At 37.3% G+C, this 24,998-nt stretch overlaps 1 protein-coding gene across 1 annotated transcript in view; it reads left to right on the plus strand.

Moving 5' to 3' along the window:
* Positions 1-3,396: 3,396 nt before the first annotated feature.
* Positions 3,397-24,998, plus strand: part of MAP3K13 (mitogen-activated protein kinase kinase kinase 13) — a 46,579-nt gene continuing 24,977 nt past the window's right edge. The window contains exons 1-3 of the mRNA XM_082654941.1: positions 3,397-3,880; positions 16,363-16,546; positions 20,786-20,977. Coding sequence (XP_082511067.1) covers positions 3,406-3,880; positions 16,363-16,546; positions 20,786-20,977 — 851 coding nt within the window. The 5' untranslated portion in view covers positions 3,397-3,405. The remainder of the gene's footprint in view (positions 3,881-16,362; positions 16,547-20,785; positions 20,978-24,998) is intronic.

A 24,998-nucleotide genomic window follows, 5' to 3' on the forward strand; every position in this document is an offset into this window, starting at 1 on the left:
GCTCTACCGCTTACTCAATATGTGGCCTTAGAAGTTTCTTGCTTCTCTCAAATGAAAATGACACTATCACAAAGATTATGGTGTTGATGCTGGTTTATATTGCCAATTTCTAAGAGCCAGCTGTCAAATATTTAGTAACTTTGCAAGCAGGTTGTTAAGCTGTTGTTATTAGCTTGAAATCTGCCTTGGTGGGAGTATTTACACCAGGGAAATGGACAAACACTACAAATCAGATTGTTGGGTTTTTTTATTCTGGAGAGTAAACACATCGGTGATTATGTAAACGGGGCTCTGTAAATTATAAAGCCCTTTGCCTTCCTTACCATTAAAAGTAGCAACGGTGGGCTTCCCTCGTGGCGCAGTGGTAGGGAGTCCGCCTGCCGATGCAGGGGACATGGGTTTGTGCCCCGGTCCCGGAAGATCCCACATGCTGCGGAGCGGCGGGGGCGGTGAGCCATGGCTGCTGAGCCTGCGCGTCCGGAGCCGGTGCCCTGCAACGGGAGAGGCCACGGCAGTGAGAGGCCCGCGTACCGTAAAAAAAAAAAAAAGAAAAAAAAAGTAGTAACGGTAATAGTAATGTCCTGTACCCATAGAACCTAGCCTAGTGCGTGGTTCTAGCATTTATTTAATAAAAACATTTTAATTTAACTTGGTACTGCTCCTAGCATGCATTTAATAAAAACGTTTTTAATTTAACTTGGGTTCACCTTTGTATTATTTTGATACTTCTGTCCCTGAGCTAAAGAAGCTCCCATGTTTACCTCTCTTTAAATTCCTCTCTATAAAGTGTCTTTTTATTTTTTTTGTTTTTCCTTTTTGGCCGCACCGCCCACGGCATATAGGATCTTAGTTCCCGGACTAGGGGTGGAACTCGTTCCCCCTGCAGTGGAAGTGCAGAGTCTTAACCACTGGACCGCCAGGGAAGTCCCTAAAGTGTCTTTTTAAAATCAGATAACATAAATAAAAATCTGGTTCAGTGCATGAAACACACAGTAGGCATTAAACCGTCTACATTTATGAGCTAATTATCTTCATTCTAAAACTTCATCTCTTCTGATATTTCATATCTCAGTTAATGACATTGTCCATCTATCCATTATCCCAAGTTAGTTATCTGAAAGTATTCCTCTCCTGTCCCTTTCCTCACCCACCCCCATGTTTTATCAATCACTAGATCTTACCAGTTTTACCTCTTAAAACCTGTCCCCTCCTCTTCATTCATTGCCATTGCTACTGCCTTGGTGTCCTCATCATTTCTTACTTGATCTCTTCCTCCTAACTGATATCTTGACCTTCAGTCATTCTCCTTCAATCCAACCTCTATTGCTATGGGTATGATTTTAAATTACAAATCTGACCAAATCACTCCATTGCTTAAAATTCCTTAATGACTCTCTGTTGTCTTGAGGATAAAATCTAAAAGCTTTAAGCTTACCATACAGGTCCACCATATTCTGACCTTGGCCCACCTTTTACAAGAGTTATCTCCTACTTCTCCCCATTACTACCTGGAACGCCTAGTCTCACTTCCCTAGCAATCCCTGGTCTCAGTAATGAAGATGAGAAATTAATAACATAAGAATTGTCTATTTTTATTTGTAACCCCCAATATAGGATACTGTGGCTCCCCATCACCTTCAGAATAAAATCCAAATCTCTTAGCCTAGCATACTTACAATCTAGCCCCTGACTCTCTCCAATTCATATCTTTCTCTGTATATATACATATAACCTACATTCCAGCCACTAAGATATCTCATCTGTTCCATATTTTCATCCCTCCATGCCCTCGTTCACACTTTCTCCAAACCTGTAGTATCCTCTTCCTCTTCTTTCACTCACTCCTTTCCTGCCTGCCCGATGAATTTCTACACTTCCTTCAAACAGATCAATAGTTACCACCTTTGGGCAGCTATCCCTGAAACTATCCCTCCCTCTTCTGTGCTCCCAGAGCACTTGGTTAAGCAGTGTACAGTCAATCTTTGTTGGTCTGTCTTTTGCCCCCTCTGCGAGATCATCTTTATCCCGTGGCCTCTAGCACATCCTTGATGCTTAATACAGAGTGAAAGAAGGAAGGGCTATTATATAGGGATTTGCAAAGAAAGTAAATTTCTGATAAGAGACATACATTGAATAAGTTTAAGATTGATTTTGCATGATCTGGTGAATCTAGAACAATTCTATGTCTTTATTTTCAGGGGGTAGGTGGCTCTGAGAAATTGGTGCTAATGGACAGATCAGAAGCAAAGAATAAGTTTAAAGAGCTGCGGCTTGGTCACATTGCTCCAGATTTGGTGCAGTACAGTAAAACAAAATTTACATCTTAGGAATTTATCTGTCACATACACAAGACATTTATCTACATGCCTTAATGAATGCCTTAGAAAGTAAAGCAAGGTGCCAGTGGACAAGACACTAAAGCAAACAGAAGATATCAGCAGTGACTTATAATAACTCAGAATGTAGTTTCTAACAAAAATATATTTATACCTTTGGGAAGGGAAACAATTTTTTTCTGATTATAAATATAATATATATTTCTTAGTCTGTTCAGGCTGCTATAACAAAAATACCACAGACTAGATGGCTCAGACAACAAACATTTTTACTTCTGACAGTTTTTTGGAGGCTGAGCTGAGATATCCAATATCAAAGCACTCACAGATTTGATAATCTGGTGAGGGCCTGCTTCCTGGTTCATAGACAGCCATCTTCTCACTGTGTCCTCACATGGAAGAAGAGGGAAGGGAGTAACCTGGGGTCTTTTTTATAAGGCACTAATCCCATTCATGAAGACTCCACCATCATGACCTAATCCCATCCCAAAGGCCCCCACCTCCAAACAGCATCACAAATGAGTTTCAACATGTAAATTTTGGGGGGACACAACCATTCAGTCTATAGAAACATATTAATGCAAAATACTTAGAATATCTCGAAAAACACAACATAAATCCCTCCCAAATCTAACCACCTAGAATTAACTGTTGTTAATTCTTTGGATGTATCCTTCCAGTCTTTTTTTCTTGTATATGTGTTTGTGTATCCTTTTAAATAATAAAAATTTTTAATGGCTTACATTGTATATATTTTTCTAACCTACTTTTTATATTAATATGTCATGAACATTTTCTCATGTTAGTAAATACTCTTCTACAACATGATTTTTAACTGCTGCACAGTATTCCTTCATATGGATGAACACCACTGTTTATAATCAATCCCCCTTGTTTCAATGTTTTTATTATTATAAACGGAAGTGTAGTGGTGTGGATGACTAAAGAAAGGGTGATCTCACGACCTCCTCCTGTTTTCCCCAGGTTCTGAAGCCCCCTCTTACATCAGAACTCTTTTCTAATGATCCTCTGAGTGTCATCTCAGGACCCTGGGCACACTCATGGCACGATGGCCAACCCTCAGGAGCACCTGAGCTGCTCCCCTTCCCCACACTTGCCTTTGAGTGAAAACAAAACCTTCAATGGACTACAAGATGACATCGCACCTATGCGAAGCCACCCTTCACCCAAGCTTCTTAAGGACCAGCAGGAAAAGGGGGTGGTGCAAACAGAGCTAAATGAGGGCATGAACAGCCCCATCACCACAACAGTGTTGACAAGCGTAAGCGAGGATTCCAGGGACCAGTTTGAGAACAGCGTTCTTCAGCTAAGGGAACAAGATGAATCAGAGATGGCCATGTCTCACGGGAACAGCAACACTGTGGATGGAGAGGGCACAAGTGGAACTGAAGACATCAAGATTCAGTTCAGCAGGTCGGGCAGCGGCAGTGGTGGGTTTCTTGAAGGACTATTTGGATGCTTAAGGCCTGTATGGAATATCATTGGGAAGGCATATTCCACTGATTACAAATTGCAGCAGCAAGGTAAGCTAGAGTATGGACCTGGAAGATATTTCCTGTGTAAACGCACTACCACCATTAACTGCATAACCTTTGATAAATTAAAGACCTAGTGCCAGAAGAATATCCCATATCAATTTCCTATAGACCTGAATGGAACAGATTGACATATGGTTGGTCTTTTTTGGTCGAAGCCCACCTTTTGTGGTTGTACAGTCCAGTGGTGTCCAGAGTAGAGTACATATAAGACAATCCATGACATTGTGAAGAAGAAGATGTTAGAGCTTCTGTTCCTTTTATCTCATCATTTTAAATTTCTATTTTCATGCATGTTTTCATATATATTTGGTACTTTAATAAAGTTTTACAGATATATAATTTATAAATAAATTACATAGTGAGTGCATATTCAAAAATTTGATTGACAGTTTTTACAGTCAAAAAGTCTGATGGTCACTGGACTAATTCAAAACCAGACGGAAGCCACATGGTACTGCCCCTGAAGATTGCAGGCCTGCCTTAGGTAGTAGTAAAAAGGAATTTTTTTATCTTACAGTCAGGCACAGAAAGCTCGCATTTTGAGGAAAGAACAAAATATCTAACCATTCTTGAGAAACATTATTATTTCGAGATCCCACAGCTTTTTAAAAAGTAAAAATTTAACTCCCATCATTGTGTAGTATGTATATTCATATACTCCAATTCAAGCCTTATGCTTTTGAAGTAAAGAGAACACATGGCACTAGTGTCCTTTATAACTTCATTTATATTGTTGAAACAATTTTTTCCTGAGAACAAAAGTAATATATATAGAAATTTTGAAACATACAAGTAAGTTCCCCCCCAAAAATTAAAATAATCTATGATTCTCCCATCTCCTGACAATAACCACCATTAGTGTTTTGGGTATATGTTAGTCTATACATGTGTGTATGTGTGCTTAAAAAAGTCACGCTGTTCTGTAACACTTTTTTACTTCATACTGTGAACATTTCCTGTATCGTGAAATATACTTTTTCAGCATCATTCTTAATCGCTGCATAATATTAAATTGTGTTAACATACACAGTTTAAGTAATTATAATTAAGTAATCCTGTTTTTTTCCTTGTAATGAGAACTCTTAGGGTTTACTGTCTTAACAACTTTCATGCATTAACATAAACAGTGTTCATTATATTTATCAAGTTGTACACCACATCCCTAGTACTTACTTATCTTATAACTGGAAGTTTGTACCTTCTGACTGCCTTCATCCAATTCCCCCTCCCCTACTCGCCACCTCTGGTAACCACAAATCTGATCTCTTTCTTTGTGAGTTTGTTTTTGAAGTATAATTGACCTACAACACTATATTAGTTCCTGGTACACAACATAGTGATTTGACATTTCTGTACATTTCAAAATCATCACCATGATTAGTTACTGTCTGTCACCATACAAAGATGTTACATAATTATTGACTATATTCCCCACACTGTACATTTCATACCCTTGACTCATTTATTTTGTACTAAAAGTTTGTACCTCTTAATCTCCCTCACCTACTTCTCCCCTCCCCCCTCCCTCCTTCCCTCTGACAACCACCTGTCTGTTCTCTGTATCTATGACTCTGTTTCTGTTTTATTGTGTTTGTTCATTTGTTTTGTTTTTTAGATTACACATTTAAGTGAAATCATATAGTATTTGTCTTTCTCCATCTGACTTATTTCACTTAGCTTAGTGTCCTCTAGGTCTGTCCATGCTGTCACAAATGGCAAGATTTCATTCTTTTTTATGGCTGAGTAATATTCCATTGTGTGTGTGTGTGTGTGTGTGTGTGTGTGTGTGTGTGTGTGTGTGTACACCACACCTTTTTTGTCCATTCATCTACCGATGGGTACTTAGATTGCTTCCATATCTTGGCTATTGTAAATAATGCTGCAGTTAATGTAAGTGTGCAGATACCTTTTCTAAAGAGTGGGGGTTTTTTTGGTTTTTTTAAATTTTTTATTTTTTATACAATTTTTAAAGATTGCTTTCCATTTACAGTTATTAGAGAATTTTGGTCATATTCCCCGTGTTGTACATTACATCCTTGAGCCTATCTTACACTGAGTAGTTTGTACCTCCCATTCTCCCACCCCTCCCTCCCTCCCCACTGGTAACCACTGGTTTGTTCTCTATATCTGTGAGTCTGCTTTTTTGTTATATTCACTAGTTTGTTATATTTTTTAGATTCCACATATACGTGATATTCTACAGTATTTGTCTTTCTCTAACTTATTTTACTAGCATAATGCCCTCCATATCCATCCATTTGCCGCAAATGGCAAAATTTCGTTCTTTTTTATGGCTGAGTAGTATTCCATTGTGTGTGTGTGTGTGTGTGTGTGTGTGTGTGTCTGTGTGTGTGTCTGTGTGTGTGTCTGTGTGTCTGTGTATCCAATCTTGTCCACTCATCTGTTGATGGACACTTAGGTTGTTTCCATATCTTGGCAATTGTAAATAATGCTGCTATGAACATTGGGGTGCATGTATCTTTTCAAATTAGTGTTTTTGGTTTTTTCTGATATATACACAGGAGTGGAATTGCTGAGTCATATGGTAGTTCTATTTTTAGTTTTTTGAGACACCTCCATACTGTTTTCCACAGTGGCTGCACCAGTTTACATTCCCACTAACAGTGAACAAGGGTTCCCTTTTTTCACATCCTCACCGACACTTGTTGTGTTCTTTTTGATGATAGCCATTCCTTCTGACAGGTGTGAGGTGATATCTCATTGTGGCTTTGATTTTCATTTCCCTGATGATTACTGATGTTGAGCATCTTTTCGTATGCCTGTTGGCCATTTTCTTTTCCTCTTTGGAAAAATGTCTGTTTAGTTCTTCTCCCCATTTTTTAATCTGGTTTGTTTTTTTGATGTTGTGTTGTATGAGCTCTTTATATATGTTGGATATTAATCCCTTATCAGCCATATCATTTGCAAATATTTTCTCCCATTCAGTGGGTTATCTTTTTGTCTTGTCAGTGATTTCCTTTGCTGTGTGAAATCTTTTAAGTTTAATTAGGTCCCACTTGTTTATTTTTGTTTTCATTTCCTTTCCTTTAGGAGACAGATCCAAAAAAAATATTGCTGCAGTTTATGTCAAAGAGTGTTCTGCATATTTTCCTCTAGGAGTTTCATAGTATCTGGTCTTACATTTAGGTCTCTAAAGAGTGTTTTTGTTTTCTTTAGATAAATACCCAGGAGTGGAGTTGCTGAGTCATGTGGTAGTCCTATATATAGGTCTATTTTTAGTTTTTTGTGGTATCTCCATACTGTTTTCCATAGCGGCTGCACCAATTTGGGTTCCCATCACCAGTACCCAAGGGTTCCCGTTTACCTACATCCTGGCCAACACTTGTTATTTGTTGTTTTTTTGATAATAGCCATTCTAGCAGGTGTGAAGTGATATCTCACTGTGGTTTTCATTTGCATTTTCCTAATAATTAGTGATATGGAACATCTTTTCATGTACCTGAGAGCCATTTGTATGTCTTCTTTAGATAAATGTCTGTTCAGATCCTCTACCCTTTTTTTTTTTTTTTTTTTTTTTTTTTGCTGTATGCAGGCCTCTCACTGTTGTGGCCTCTCCCATTGCAGAGCACAGGCTCCAGACATGCAGGCTCAGTGGCCATGGCTCATGGGTGCAGCCGCTCTGCGGCATGTGGGATCTTCCCGGACCGGGGCACGAACCCATGTCCCCTGCATCGGCAGGCGGACTGTCAACCACTGCGCCACCAGGGAAGCCCTACCCATTTTTTAATCAGGTTGTTTGTTTGATGTTGAGCTATATGAGTTATTTGTATATTTTGGATATTAACCCCTTATCAGATATAGCATTTATAAATATCATCTCCCATTCAGTAAGCTGCCTTTTCATTTCATTGATAGTTTCCTTCACTGTGCAAAAGCTTTTTAGTTTGATGTAGCCCCATTTGTTTATTTTTGCTTTAGTTGCCCTTGCCTGAGGAGACATATCCAAAAAATATTGCTAAGACTGATGTCAAAGACCATACTGCCTATTTTTTCTTCCAGAAGTTTTATGGTTTCAGGTCTTACATTTAAGACTTTAATCCATTTTGAATTTATTTTTGTATATGGTGTAGTCCAGTTTGATTCTTTTGCATGTAGCTGTCCAGTTTTCCCAACACCATTTATTGAAGAGGCTGTCTTTTCCCCATTGTATATTCTTGCCTCCTTTGTCATAGATTAATTGCCCATGTAATTATGGTTTCATTTCTGGGCTCTCTATTCTGTTCCATTGATCTATGTGCCAGAACCATACTGCTTTGATTACTGTAGCTTTGCAGTATAGTTTGAAATCAGGGCGCATGATACCTCCAGCTTTGTTCTTCTTTCTCAAGATAGTTTTGGCTATTTGGGGTATTTTGTGTTTCCATACAAATTTTAGAATTATTTGTTCTACTTTTATGAAGAATGCCATGGGTATTTTGACAGGATTGCATTGAATTCCTAGATTGCCTTGGGTAGTATGGTCATTTTAACAATATTAATTCTTCCAGTCCATGAACATGGTATATCTTTCCATCTGTTTGTGTTGTCCTCAATTTCTTTCATCAGTGTCTTATAGTTTTCAGAGTACAGGTCCTTTACCTCCTTAGATTTATTCCTACTATTTTATTCATTTTGACGCAATTGTAAGTGGGATTATTTTCTTAATTTCCTTTTCTGATTGTTAGTTGTTAGTGTATAGAAATTAACATATTTCTGTATATTAATTTTGTATCCTGCAACTTTACCAAATTCATTGATAACTTCTAGTGCAATCTTCTATTGCTTAACAATTTGTTTACTATTTTCAGTGATTATAAGCCACACTGCAGTGAACGTGTCCATTCCTTAATTTTCGCACATATCTTGATTACTTCTTAGGATAAATTATTAAAAGAGGAATGCTGGGTTCAAAGGATTTTTTGCTTTAAAACGTTTGATACATATCTTTGCAGGCTTATGTAAATGATCAGTTGTTATGAGTTCTTTCATCAAGAAATTTTATAAAGGAATAATATGGACCAGAAATGATATTCTGTTTTATTTATTTTATAACTGAATATTGGATTCTGTAGCCCTCCCTTAAAAATGTATTCATATATTTTAGTCAAGACTGTTGACAGCTTTTCCACAACTACCAGGTGACATTAGTTGCCATTAGCCACTTTTTCCATGCATTCAATTTTTTCTATTTCTGAAATACTTTTTCTTTTTTTGATATTTTATTTTAAGGTATTATTTTATTTTATTTTTTAACACAATTTTTACACTCCATTTACAGTTATTACAAAATGTTAGCTATCTTCCCCGTGTTGTACAATACATCCTTGTGGCCTGTCTTACAGCCAGTAGTTTCTACCTCCCACTCCCCCACCCCTATATTGCCCCTTCCCCCTCTCCCCACTAGTAACCACTAGTTTATTCTTATCTGTGAGTCTGCTTCTCTTTTTTTAATATTCACTAGTTTGTTGTATTTTTTAGATTCCACATATAAGTGACATCATACAGTATTTGTCTTTCTCTGTCTGACTTCTTTCACTTAGCATAATGCCCTCCAAGTCCATCCATGTTGCTGCAGATGGCAAAATTTCATTCTCTTTTATGGCTGAGTAGTATTCCAGTGTGTGTGTGTGTGTGTGTGTGTGTGTGTGTGTGTGTGTGTGTGTGTGTAGATATATATATACCACATTGTCTTTCTCCACTCATCTATTGATGTGAAATACTTTATTTTAGAAATGCAAATCAGAACTACAATGAGGTACCACCTCACACCTTTCAGAATGGCTATCATCAAAAAGTCTACCAATAACAAATGCTGGGGAGGGTGTGGAGAAAAGGGAACCCTCCTGCACTGTTGGTGGGAATGTAAGTTGGTGCAACCACTGTGGAAAACAGTATGGAGGTTCCTCAAAAAACTAAAAATAGAATTACCATATGACCCAGCAATCCTACTCCTGGGTATATATGCAGACAAAACTATAATTCAAAAAGATACATGCACCCCTATGTTCATAGCGGTACTATTCACAGTAGCCAAGACATGGAAACAACCTAAGTGTCCACTAACAGAAGAATGGATAAAGAAGATGTGGTACATATATAATGGAATACTACTCAGCCATAAAACAGAATGAAATAATGCCATTTGCAGCAACATGGATGCAACTAGAAATTATCATAGTAAGTGAAGTAAGTCAAAAAGAGAAAGACAGGGGCTTCCCTGGTGGTACAGTGGTTGAGAGTCCGCCTGCCAATGCAGAGGTTGCAGGTTCATGCCCCGGTCCGGGATGATCCCACATGCCGCTGAGCGGCTGGGCCTGTGAGCCATGGCCGCTGGGCCTGCGTGTCCGGAGCCTGTGCTCTGCAACGGAGGAGGCCGCAGCAGTGAGAGGCCCATGTGCCGCAAAAAAAAAAAAAAAAAAGGTAAAAAAGAGAAAGACAAATACCATATGATATCACCTTTATGTGGAACCTAAACTATGGCACAGATGAACCTATTTACGAGACAAAAACAGACTCACAGACATAGAGAACAGACTTGTGTTTGCCAAGGGGGAGGGGGTATGGGGGAGGGGTGGACTAGGAGTTAGGGGTTAGTAGATGCAAACTATGACATATAGAATGGATAAACAATACCGTCCTACTATATAGCACAGGGAATTATATTCAATATCCTGGGATAAACCATAATGGAAAAGAATATGAAAAAGATTGTATATATATATATATGTATAACTGAATCACTTTGCTGTACAGCAGAAATCAACAAAACATTGTAAATCAGCTATACTTCAATTTTTTTTAATTGACTCTGAAATACTTTCTCTTAAACCAATACCAGACTCCCCATCTATACCCCTTCTCCATAAGTATATTGGGATTTTCCTGTAAATCTGTCTATTCCAGGTATACTTTCCAGGATTTGTCAACCACAGCATTCTTTCTCAATCCCTAGGTTTTGTCTGTCTGTTTTCTCTCCGTACCCTGCACATTCTATCCTCTTTTTCTCTCTATGATCTTAAGGTTTCAGGGAAATTAAAGAGTTGTTCCTTGTCACACAGCGGTTGGGGACTCCTATGTTAAACAGTTTTATTATTTTAAAAATTGGGAATAAAGACAAATCCAAAGAGGAAAATAAAAATCACTTGTCATCCCATAACCACCCACCCTTAATTTATTATTTTTTAGAAGTTCCTTCTTCTCTGCTTAGACACAAAACTTACTAATATCTGCTTATGTGATAAACTCATTTGGTTTTGGGGGTCTTAACTTGTCCAGTCTAATAATTATTTTGGTGGCAATTTGGAGGTCTCAGGATCCAAACGCAGCATTGAGGTTCAGACTCATAAAGAAGACTAACAGACACATCCTATGTCTGTTAAAAGAAGCCTTTAAAATTCTTTATTGTTCTGTAACCTTGTATTTAATCTGTGTTCCGATTGATTATGTGACCTTCAGAAAGGCTTATTTCAGGAGCAAGTAAGACACATCCTTGGTCAGTTTAAGCTTACAAGGGTACGGCAGCTGCCCAGCTCTTCAGCAAATGACAGGATATCCTACCGTGAGCAGGTGTTGCTGTGGGCTGTAGAAGAGATTCACTAGCCTGAAACTAAGTGTAGTTTTTTTCTTGTCAGCTCTGGGATCATGGAGCTAATCTTTAATCCTGGATTACAGTCAACCAAAGGATAGTACATATAACAGATGTGTCCCTGCATTTGGTATTATGAGGAAATTTCACTTGATTAAATTTTTTTTAATGATATCTTCATCTCCCATTTAGTATGTTGGTAGTGAAGCGTAAGGTAATATGTGAAATCTTTTATTGCCAAATAGTTCCCAGTCTCAAAGCAAGTATTGTCATAGACTTGTCTGAATAAACAAAGGAGAACTTATGTGTTAAAGTGAGTGGGCATGTGGCTTTTTCTCAGTCCTAGGGATCATGGTGGATATTGGAATTAAGATAGTAGTCATAGTGATGAATCAGAGAGAAGATAAAAGCTGGGGAAGAGTACCAATGGGACAGCTGTAAAAGCAGCAGAAAGTCTGGGACTAACCCTGGAGGGAGCACAGCCAGTTTCCATCATTATAAGGTTTGTTATCTTGTTCCTCAGTGATCTAGGCCCCCAATTTGTATAGCCTTGTTGCTAACGTTCTTTTTGCTGCCATTTTCTTGTTCCTTGACTCCCTACTAGATATCGATCAGGATATTGGAACTGGACAGAGAGGACTAAATCACATGAATCAATTTTATTTCTGGTAGTCAGTTCTAGTAAAAAAAATTGATGGAAAGGTGGTTGAAGTATTACTTTACACTCTGTGTTCTTGAATTACCAATGCCGGCCCCTTTATTTTTCCATGGACAATTAAGATTTGGTTGAACATAGATGAATTAACAGAGGCGTGAGCTACTGTTGGTCAAGGAAATTTTTGTTATTTATTATAATATCAACCTTTGGTATTTGAGTGCCAAATATATTTATCATTTGTATTTTATTTTATTTATTTATATTTTTATTATTATTATTATTTTGAGGTACACGGGCCTCTCACTGTTGTGGCCTTTCCCATTGCAGAGCACAGGCTCCGGATGCACAGGCTCAGCGGCCATGGCTCACGGGCTTAGTTGCTCCGCGGCATGTGGGATCTTCCCGGACTGGGGCACGAACCCGCGTCCCCTGCATCGGCAGGCGGACTCTCAACCGCTGAGCCACCAGGGAAGCCCTATTTTATTTATTTTTTAATTGAAGTATAGTTGATTTACAATATTATATTAATTTCAGGTGTACAACATAGTGATTTAATATTTTTATAGATTATACTCCATTTAAAGTTATTATAGGGACTTCCCTGGCGGTCCAGTGGTTAAGACTTCGCCCTCCAATGCAGGGGGTGCGGGTTCAATCCCTGGTCGGAGAACTAAGATCCCACATGCCTTGTGGCCAAAAAAACAAAACATAAAACAGAAGCAATATTGTAACAAATTCCATAAAGACTTTAAAAATGGTCCACATCAAAAAAAAATCTTTAAAAAAAAGAAGAATAAAAAAATGTTATTATATAATATTGGCTACATTCCTTGTGCCGTACAATATATCCTGGTAGCTTATTTATTTTATACATAGTAGTTTGTGCCTCTTAATCCCCTACCCCTATCTTGTCCCTCCCTCCTATCATTTGTATTTTAATACTTCATTTATTTCTCATTTTATAAAAATACTAAATAATAGGAATTATTTATAAAATATATAGTAAATTACAATATAAACATTATAAAATTATGTAAAGGGATTCCCTGGTGGTGCAGTGGTTGAGAGTTTGCCTGCCGAAGCAGGGGACGCGGGTTTGTGCCCTGGTCGCGGAGGATCCCACATGCCTTGGAGTGACTGGGCCCGTGAGCCATGGCCACTGAGCCTGCGCGTCCGGAGCCTGTGCTCCGCAACGGGAGAGGCCACAACAGTGAGAGGCCCGCGTACCGAAAAAAAAAAAAAAAAAAAAAGTAAAAAGAAAGGATTATTTAACAAATTGTTTTTTGAATCACTAAATAACACTATGAAAAAAATTAATTTGCATCAGTTCTCATACCATACAACAAAATAAACTTCAGATGTAAAGGTTAAACTTTTTAAAAATCAACTATAGATCACTCTTAGAAGATAGATTAGGCAGTAGAAGAAACTGCAAAGCAAATGACAAGCAGCTATAAAAATATTTTGTTCAAAACATAATAAAATTAAAAGAAAAATGCTTTTGTAAAAAGCCTCTTCGTATGTATCAAAGAAATAGAAAGCTCCTTTGAGCTTATGAGAACTGCAAGACCCTAATAAATAAATGGACAAGGGATAAATTTGATAATTCATACAAAGAAGATGTATTAAACAAATGTTGAGAAAATATCCTATATCACTGGCAATTAAAATAGTGCGAACTTATAAAACACTATTTTATACCTAACTAAATTAGCACCAAAAAATAATCGGCAACATTCATTGCTGGCAAAGTTGTAGTAAAAGAGACTTGCTCATACTTTGCTACTGTCAGCAAAAACTAGAAAAATCCTTTTGGATAGCAACTTGGAATGTATACCAAGAACCAGGAAACTATACTCTTTAATCTCAGGATTGAACGTGAGGAAGTAATATAAAGAAAGAAAAAAGTATCAAATTTAACTTAGCAAACAAAAAAGTGGAAACAAGTACAAAAAAAGGTAAGAGGGTACAGTAAGTAACTATTACGCTTATAATAAAAACTGTAAGTACATGGGGAATACATAATATATGAAAAAAGTAGAAAAAATTATACATCACATACAACTCTGACATAGCTGTATACATATAAACAAAGACTAAAAGAAGATGAAAACAATATGTGCTGGGATTTCAGATAAAATATGTGCTTTTCTGCTTTTTCTAGTATTTTCTAATGTTTTCTAGTACTTAACAGTAAATAAAGATTGCATAAATAGGAAAACAAGACAGCGAAAGACTGTCTAATTTTAGTAATTATGTATTAAAAATTAGGGTAACTTGGGCTTTTATAGAGTTATTTGGAGAAATATTGCCCAGTTATGTTCTTGCTCAGAATCCAGTGTTAGTACTTTATTCAGCCCCCAGAATGGTCAAAATGACACTGTGTTTAGTTCTTCACTAGACCCCTAATGAATAAAACTAAGTGTGCCATCAATACCTGTGTCCTATGGGTGCCACATGAAAAGCCTATAGGGATGAAAGTCATTAGACGCTGTAAAGATACTAAAAGCAGTCGTCTGTAACTTATTGTTTCCACCCAAACTTGTTTCTTTGGTGATTTCATATTTGTGAGCTATTTGTATTGTAGAGAGATTGTTTTTGTATAGCATCTATTCAATTTCAGTAGAGCAGAAACCTTTAATACTGCTCATACCAGAAGAATGGGACAAGTGCCGATGCTTTTAATCACCCTCACTATAATTTTTTCTGCTCTATGTATTTATATTTTAAAGGTCATGTTTTAACCTTTGTAATGAGAAACCACATTTTATTAAGCATCTACAGAATTTCTTTTCTGTTAGAGAAAATTAGAAAAGAGGGAAATGTAGTTCCCTTCTACTCTTTCTGCGCTTGCTTCATTGATGTAGTAGTGAGTTGATTTGCTTTCAAGACCAGAATATCTTCAAAGCTGATTCAACACTACTTTGTTCAGTGTTCTGCAAACAGTGGCCTTTAAGCGATTGGTGATCTGACAAGAATCTCTCATAACCTTTAGCATTGTCATCATCTTCTCCTCACTCTGTGGGGCTCTTAGCTCTTTGATGTTCATTTCTGACCAGTGCAGTGATAATGCACTGGCAAAAAGGATAATCAATGGATTATAGTCGTCTTTTTAAGTTGCATGAGATTAAAGCACATATTGATTGAATTTTTGATCTATTTTAAATAGCATTTTATTCATTTTAAATGTAATATAGGCTGAAACTAACACAATATTGTAAATTAACTATACTTCAATTAAAAATAAAAGTAATATAGGCTTATGGTTTAAAATTTTTAATACAGAAAAGGATAAACAACATAACATGAATCATCAATAATGCCACCACTTAGAAATGACCCCTGTTACATTTTTGGTGCAGAAAGAAATTAAACTTTAAGAAAAACAGAAACTTGAAAATACTGCATCTATATGAGTAAATATATTATGACTAATGACCCTCTCTCTCAAATACTTCATGAGAGATAATGTGGTATAGTAGAGAAAACACTGTCCCTGAATTCAAGCCAGTTCTGGAGTCCTGGGCCCTGTTTTGCCACTTACCAATTATGTGACCTTGATTAAGTTACTTAAGGCATGGTTACCCTATGGCTTAGTTTTCTCATTTTTAAATAACCGTAATAAGGCCAGACTTATAGGATTGTTGTAAGAATTAAACACATGACAGATCTAAAGCATTATGCTAGTGTCTGGCGTATAGTAAGTGCTAAATAAAAGGTATATACTAATTTAATTATTATACATCATTAGATCTTTAGGAGAGTATCACTGAAAATTCATTCAGCAAGTATTAATTGAGAACCTGCACTAGAAATTCAAAGAGGAATAAAGCAACACATAATGGGTGATGGGGTAGGGATGGTGATGTAGAGACAGATAGGTGAATTGACTGAACATGCAAGCTTCAAGTGAGGAGGTGGGGCTGTGGGAGTGTCAGGATGTGTTTTGTTCAGAGGTGATTATATTGGAGATCTCTGATCTGCTGAATTTCACTGGTTAAAAATTGATACAAACTAATACATGTGAATATCTTATCTATGGTATCAAGACCCATAGAAAGGTTATATCTTTTGGAGAGTTACCGGGTGAGAGACAAAGGATAGAGGTCATTTTGGGTGATGGTGAAGTTGGTCCCTTCAGAGTGGCCTTGTAGAATGGCCCCTGAGCATTCTACAAGGGGCCATTGAGATCTCTTTAAGCTTGTTTCTCACTTGTGTGCCTAGATACTTGGGAAGTGCCATTTGAGGAGATCTCAGAGCTGCAGTGGCTGGGTAGTGGAGCCCAGGGAGCTGTCTTCTTGGGCAAGTTCCGAGCGGAGGAGGTGGCCATCAAGAAAGTGAGAGAGCAGAATGAGACGGATATCAAGCATTTGAGGAAGTTGAAGCATCCTAACATCATCGCTTTCAAGTAGGTCAAGGCTTTTTTTTTTTTTTAAAGAAATAGAGAGATTTTCTTTCCCCCAGTATATACATTTAAGTTCCTGCTTTGAAAGACATGTTAAGAACACTCTACAGACTTAGCACTGTGCTAGGTGCTTTGGGAGGGTACCAAAGAACTATTATATTAGAATCATGTCTTTAAGGATTTTATAGTCTAATAGTTCTTTTTGCCAGAGCACACACTTCTTGGAAGGGATGTATGTGGGACAGAGGGAGAAGGTAGATTCCTGCCAAGCAGTCAGATCTGCTGAATCAATGTCATTATCAGTAGGACAACAGAGGCTACTTCAAGATAACCTGAACATCCTAAAATTCAGTTAAGAAAACAAAGCTAACATGTGAAGTGATCAGAGAACAATTAGTTCCTTGTAAATAGAGATGTATTTTCTTACTAGTTTCTATTAGTGTCCGTTCTTAAATATTAACTTGTAATAACAGGTACCTTCAGAGTATTTCTCCCTGCCTCAAGTTTTGCCAGATCCATTTTCAAGGAATGCCAAACACTCAGCTTTCTAAATCTAATAATAGTAGAATTAGTGATGATAGTAAGTTAAATGCTATATTTATTTCACAAAGTGGTTGTTTTCAAGAGTATGTGAATATATCTTTCTAGTTTGGTCCCTTATTTTCATAATATTGACAGGGATCCCTAGCAAAATAGAAAGATTCAGAGGTAAATTTGTAGAAGGCACCAAACTTGGCAGTGCTGAGCTCTGAATATGTATAATCTCTTCTCCCTGTACTCTTCCCTTGAGTTCCTTCTCTTCCCAGCCTTGAAATTTTGCCCTAGGCTTGAACAAATGAATAATGAGTGGTTTAAGAGGAAGAAAGGTGAAGAACAGGAAAGAAAGCCTTTAGGAAGGAAGAGAGATTAGAAATTAGAGCTTCTTGGTATATTTTTATATTATATATATTTCAATTCTGGAAAATAGTATGACCAATAAGCCTATAGCTAAAAGTAGAATAACTTACAAATTCCCCTTTCCTAACCTAGGAGGGACTTCCTCCAGCCCCCAAGAGGAATCCTTTCCTCAATAAAACTCTCATTATAAAGCTAAACATGTCATGCAATAATTTCTAATTGGAAATATATCCCCAAAGTAAGGAATAGAAATCATGGGTACAAGTTTTGTAGAATGGGTTTAAATGTGTATTGAGGTTGAGTTTTGATTCCCAAACAAGACCCCTTACTTTGGAAAGGGAAAGAAGTGTGAAAAGAAGAGAAGCATTCAACTGGGATACTAAATGAAGTCCTTGGATTCATTTCCTTGTGGAAGGAACATCCCTGGAGAGGACATGGGAGAGAATTTCAGTTGCTGTAGTGATTCTATTATTGGTTGCCTTAGGAGGGCCAGGAGGATGTGAAACTAAAACAAAATGCTATCGAGACCAATTATAATCCTTCCCAAGATGATATGTTTCTCAAGACAATAGGAGGATTATTTTTAAGCAGACAAGTCTGTCAGAGGCTCACTTTCATTCATTTTACTTCACTGAGAGGATCATCATTGCAGTGCGGTTACCCTCATAAATGGAAGGAAGAGCCTTTTATTTAACTAAACTTTAAGCTTAAATCACTGGTATGCTAGGTTTGAGACACTGAATGTTCTATAGATGAGCATGGCTTTTTGGCCTCCCAAAGTGAACTAGGCTATGAGTCTCAGGTAAGAGGGCTTTCTAGCAAGAGGTCGTGGGTTACTGAAGGTAGAAATGTGTCCTCAGAGGATGAGTGCGAGAAGCTTGATTTTTCCTTCCTTTCTTTTGTTTCTTCCTTTTTCCTCTGAGTCTTTTCCCCGCTTTACCCTCTGACCCTCCTACCTGCATATAGAGTTTTCAGCATTATGGATAAGTATTGCACTGTTGGTGTCCAACTCTTTAGGCTGAAGATGCTTGAATTGTCTTTACCTCTACATGGAAAACAATAGTGAGACTGTGTCCCTGGCCCATTACACCATGCTCTTGAGGCATTGTGCAGTGTTATGTTTGCAGCCATCTGTGCCATGTGTTGCTTAGCCAATGAATCATTCAGAACCGTCTGGAAGATATGAAGGCATGATTAGATTTTAGTACATCTCTCTGGATACTGATTTCTGTGCTTTCAGCTTCTTTTGAAGTTAGTAAGAACCATGTACAGAAGGGAAGTGCAAGAAAGGAATACTATATTCTCTTTTTCTTTCAATTTTTAAGCAATCTTTTAAGAAAACCCAACCTGCCTGTTCCTAATGGAATTGAGTGCCAAAGGGAAGAAAAGGTAGCAATTAGAAATGATTATAGAGCTGTTATTTATAGCTACTAAGAAGTCTTGTCATAGTACAGGGCTGATGGAATGATTGCTTCTCATTTGTCAGTCAAGAAAGACGAAAAGTGTATAACATATCGCTGTTAGGCTCTTTATGTCAATATTTGTCTGACAAGTTAAAACATACTTGAGTAAGATGCTGAGTAGTTTCAAACCAATATTTGTTTTGATATTCTTAAGCACATTACACTATTTCTGCCCTTATTCATTATTTCTCTGTAGTAAAAATTAAATTGTCTGTTGCTGTATACTTGTGCTCCACTGAGGTTTCCTGAAAGTCAAGTAATAGAAACTTAAAAAATTTTTTCTTTAAAAATCAAGATGAGAATTCTGGGGAGCTTAGAAAATGATAGGAGAGTAATAGAAATAGCTTTGCGGCATTTGACAGGCACATCAAAGCAGGGAAAATAAAAACTAATTATACTTATTCATAATCTGCCGTTGTTATAAGACTTTCACATGATCACAAGTCACAACCTCTAAATTCTTTCAGCACTTATGGCAGCCTAAGAGATAGGACATGAATTGGTAGCTGGCTGAGGACTTTAGCTGGGAGTCTTGTAGGTAGAATAACGATATTCCTTTGGAGGAAGGCATACGTATCATTAAGAAATAAGACACAGAGAATTGCTCATGGTAATTTTTCTTCTCTTTTCTGATTCTCAGAACAAAACTGTGAAGTAGAGCTAATATGATTTTCCCACTTTTATAGGATAACAGTATTAATATAGGCATCCCCAATATGCTTGTCTATACAAACTTTTAAAAGCTGGAAGGGAGGCAGTGTAGCATAGTAAGTGGAAAAAGCATGGGCTTTGAAGTAGACAGACTGGATTCGAATCCCAGCTCTGTCATGTATTAGTTGTATGATCCTAGGACAAGTCAGTTTTCCTCGCTGAGCTTTACCTGTAGAAATGGAAAAGATAATATCTATCGTACAATGGTTTGAGGCAGATTAAATAAGACAACTAACTAACATGTAAACATGCCTGACAAATAGAGGATGTTCTTTCGTGTTAGTACCCTTCCTCCTACCCCTCGCCTCTGTACTTGTTTGCGCAAAGGCTTTATCAGCAAAGAACGTGCAGGTGAAGTTAAACAATATTTGTCAAGGACTTGCTGTGAACTTCTAAGCTATGTGGTAGAAAGAAAAGTACTTGAAGACCTTTTCCTTTAAGGAACCGATAATCTGTATAGGGAGAGAAAAATTGCATATAAAAAACAAATATGTAGCATAAGAAATTAGAGAAGAGAAAGATTTTTTTTTAGACTGGAATAATCAGGAAAGGCTTCATAGAAGATGTAGGAATTGATGAAAATAGAGGCTGCATAGGTGTATAATACATTGTGTAACATTATTTTTGTTCTAAACAGAAATGTTTTTCAGCTACTCTATAACATAGAAAATTGATTCTTTTGGTCCTCAGTCTAGTTATCTTAAATTTGAGTAATTTGAAATTCAACAAATAGTAAAAATAGCAATATTTTATTTGAATTCTCTCTGTACACTATATATAAAACTTTCCATTTAATTTTTAAAGGAAGATATTTAAATTATTCTTAACAATCTAAAATATCCAGGCTACACAAGTCTCAGAGAAAGGTGCTCTTTGTCCTAGAATGGAATGGTCCCCCGGAAAAAGCACCGATATAGCATAGCATATAGATATCTAAAGTGAACAAAACAAACTAAAATTGTCTATGCACATAACGAAGAAACATGTAGACTAGAGGGACTTAAATGGTAATTTAAGGGTCAGGAAAGATTATATGCATTTTTAAAATAATGTGGACAGAGAACTGGTCTTAATTATTAAATTTATTAAATATTCTTAAAATATAAATATGTATACATATATGTTTATATGGATGTGTGTACTCATGTACATGTCTGTGTTTTCTTGAAAGGGGTGTTTGTACTCAGGCCCCATGTTACTGTATCATCATGGAATACTGTGCCCATGGACAACTTTATGAGGTTTTGCGAGCTGGCAGGAAGATCACACCTCGATTGCTAGTAGATTGGTCCACAGGAATTGCAAGTGGAATGAATTATTTACACCTCCATAAAATTATTCATCGTGATCTCAAATCACCTAAGTGAGTTCTGGAACTAATTTTTCAGCCATTTTGTTTTATTGTTTTGAAATATGGAATTTTATCAACCATAGTTGAAGCTTTTGGACATCATATTTTCAGTTCAGTTTAAATTAGCACAGGGGATAACTCTATTTGCATGTTTGGGGGATTATTGTTAACCTACTTACCTATATGGCAGATATGTCCAGGCACCTGACAGTAGTTTTCCCTTTTTGTTGCCTTTTAATTGTACAACTATGAAACAAAATATATTAACTAAAGTATTCACTTTCCATCATCTCAGATAATTAATGCCAGACTTTCCCATTGGAAGGCTTGACTTGTTGTTTTCCCAGTGTGTTCCCCCCAGAAAACCAATTTTTTAAAAACTGAGTTTCAGAAATATATACAACAGGATAAAAATGGATAAGAAACAGAGGCAAAGAGAAAATAAAAACATTAACTAAAGCTTCTTCACAAAATGTATGCCATAAGATTCTGTACAGTTGTTAGAGGTGGCTTATGAATTTCGCTTTGAGCTTCCTAGAGTCTAAGCAAAGAAGGAAACAAGGTAACGAGGTTCACAGTGCCCATTAAATAATATAAATTGGTTATTTAAGAGAAGCAGATTGGCATATCCCAATGATCTGTATTGTTCTAGGGTGTGATGGCTTAGGAGTGAATATGATTTGAACCTAATACATTTTTAGAGGGTGTCAAATTCAGAACCAGGCAGATCCATCTCCTGACCCTAAACATGGTCCTAAAGTAAATCGCTTGAGGAAATTGGATCCCAAAGATTACAGGTGGGGAATTTTGAAGTGTGTCCATATTTCATTGGAGATCAAAGAAGCCTAACTAAAAGAATTGTGGGCTGACTCACATGATAACTTCTTTTTGAAAGGGCTATTTTATCTTGAAGATTATGAGTTTGGAGGAACTAAGGTGATTGGCAGTGGAAAGAATCAGAATGTGTGAAATTCCATAAAAATGTATTGACTTAAATAACTTTGTCTGTGTTACACATAATAAAAAAAAAAAACCTTTAAAAAAAAAAAGAAAGAAAAGAAAAGAAAAGCAGAGCTGTTTTTAGTAACCTGTTTTCAAAGTGATTCTTTGGCTACCAATAACCACTTCAAAAGGAATGTTTATTCAGTTCCCCAAAATGCATGAAGGAAGGAAAGGAATTGATTAAATGGTATATTTCAGTGTAGCTCCTATTTTTAAACATTATTTTCATTATTTCCCACCACATTTTTGTTTAGAGAAGCAGAGAAGAATTAATCTTTATCCAAAAACATATTTGCATAGTGCTTTCATGGTTTACAACATTTTAAAATATCCATGATCACATCTGCTTTGATCTTAGCAAAAATGTATGGAATAGATGTAACATATATCATTTTATCATTTTATATAAGAAAATCTAGAACTCAGAGCCCAAAGTCATGGAGCTAGGACTTGAACCCAGAACTTAGTCCACAGACCACTGCATTCTCCCTCATCATGTGAAGATGAGGGATTCACAATTAATCCTGCCTCTTCTCCATGGAAGATACAAATCTGTCCTTGATTATCAACTTCAAAGCAGCTCTTATTTATCACCATAGTTCTCAACAATGTTTATTATAGTCGTTAGCTCACTGAACAACCTTCTCCTTGCTTTACTTGCAAATAAACTTTATTACAGTGTTCATTCCTTCTGTTCACATTTTTCACACAATCTGTTGCTTTTGCCATCCACTGCATACACATGAAGTACACAAAATACTTGCCGAAGACCTCTTTTCGGTACGCGGGCCTCTCACTGTTGTGACCTCTCCCATTGCAGAGCACAGGCTCCGGACACGCAGGCTCAGCGGCCATGGCTTACAGGCCCAGCTGCTCCGCGGCATGTGGGATCTTCCCGGACCGGGGCACGAACCCGTGTACCCTGCATCTGCAGGCGGACTCTCAACCACTGCGCCACTAGGGAAGCCCCCAAAGACCTCTTTGAATGGCCTCCTTCTTAACCACTTTGTTCTCTTTAAGAATTAATTTTAGGAAATTCCCTGGCAGTCCAGTGACTGCCCCGGTTCAATCCCTGGTCAGGGAGCTAAGATCCTGCAAGCCAGGCAGAGCGGCCAAAAAAAAAAAAAGAAGAAGAAGAATTAATTTTAGAGGAAGAATTCAGGAAATTTTAGGATATGTAAATCACATGCTACTCTCTTTAACTCTTGTCATTTAAAAATTAGAGCAGGCACTTCCTTGGTGGTCCAGTGGTAAAGAATCCGCCTTACAATGCAAGGGACGCGGGTTCGATCCTTGGTCAGGGAACTAAGATCCCACACACCGCAGGGCAACTGAGCCCGCGCACCACAACTACTGAGCTCGTGCACCTCAACTAGAGAACCTGCGTGCCGCAAACTAGAGCCCACGTGCCCTGGAGCCTGCGTGCCACAGCTAGAGGGAGAAAACCCAGACTCCACAACTAGAGAGATACCCACGCACCGCAACGAAAGATCCCACGTGCCTCAATGAAGATCCAAGTGCTGCAACTAAGACCTGATGCAGCCTAAAATAAATAAATAAAATAAATCTTTTTAAAAAATAAAAATTAGAGCAATAAGTTTGTTATCTAGTAAGTCTTTCCCTCTGCTATCAGTACCATCCCGAACCTCCAGCAGCCTTGGCCTCTTTGGGTTCCAAGCTGACATTGAGAAGACAAAGGTCAATCTGCTGTAAAGAGAGATTTCATTACCTACATTAAATCCTTAGGCTGTATGACCCCAACTTTGTCTCAGAAGCCTTCACGAAAGTCCCAACGTTGTATCTTTTCTAGTCTCCTCCCATGGCTCTTCCCTCTTGTCATACTAACAGGTCCCATAATGAGCAGAACAAAAGAGGCAGAAGAGGAAGCTTCTGGTGTTTTTCTTACTAGGAGCTTATCACCTTTTTTTACTTTCAGCGTATATGATACCAGCAATTCTCCAGTTATCTCACATATCCCATGATATTTTAATCCTTATGCATTTTCACCAAGACTAACATGATTAAATCAAAATTCCTAAATTATGTAAATTTTATATGTCACGTACAAAACCAGGGTTAAGATATGGATGAAGGTATTCTAAAGCAATCATAAGCAATGAACTGTTTGGTAGAGAGCCATCTGACATTGGCGGGGAGGGGGGCAAATGTCAAGTTCCTGGTTCACATAGAGGAGGAAGGAGATAGATTGAGAAGTTTTCTGTTTTCTAGCCGCCTCGATTCTGATACTATTTGAGTATTAAGACTTCTTGTTAAAATTAAGTCTGTATATCATTAAGCCTCTGAAACCCTAACTCATTACATTTTAAAGTTCTAAACAGGTTATTTCAAGTGAATTCAGTCTAGTGTGTGTGGATGCTAATTCTCTGGATTTGACTGGTACTAGATTTTATTCACTTTAAGGCTAGCAAAAGAAGTTTGCCCCAAGTCACAACCCAGATCACTGTAACAAGTATAACATGACTTGTGTGGAATCTACCTAAGCTTAAATTTATTCCTGCTTTTCCTTATCAACATTAATGGAATCCCAGCATACTTATTAGCCTTTTATAATAATGAATCCCTTGTGTCATGGTGCCATGCATGATTTTAGTTGGTCATCATTTAATCAGTGTTTTAAAAGAAGTGTTTTTCCTGTTGAGTTGTCTGAGACCAGCAAGGATGAAGACCAATATTTATGGAGATGGGTGCTTTACATATATTACCCCATTTAGTTCAAATGAAAATCCTATGAGACCATTATTACAGACCCATAATCCCTCATCCAAAGCTCTTGGAGTCAGATGATTTCAGAAATGTAACATAGGGCATTACCTTACACCCCCAGCGAAGTCTGGGGCCACATCCTATGATCAGCCACATTCATAAATCTGCAGCAAAACCTTTGACAGTCACACAAAGTGGGATAAGTTGAGTTTGCTTTATATATATGAAAAAATATTTATAAAGAATTTTTGGAGATTTTTGAATTGTGGATAAGATACTGTGACTTGAATTGTCTCCATCTTACAGA

This window comes from Grampus griseus (genome assembly GCF_964374135.1).
Source record: "Grampus griseus genome assembly, chromosome: 5".
Classification (NCBI taxonomy): Eukaryota; Metazoa; Chordata; class Mammalia; order Artiodactyla; family Delphinidae; genus Grampus; species Grampus griseus.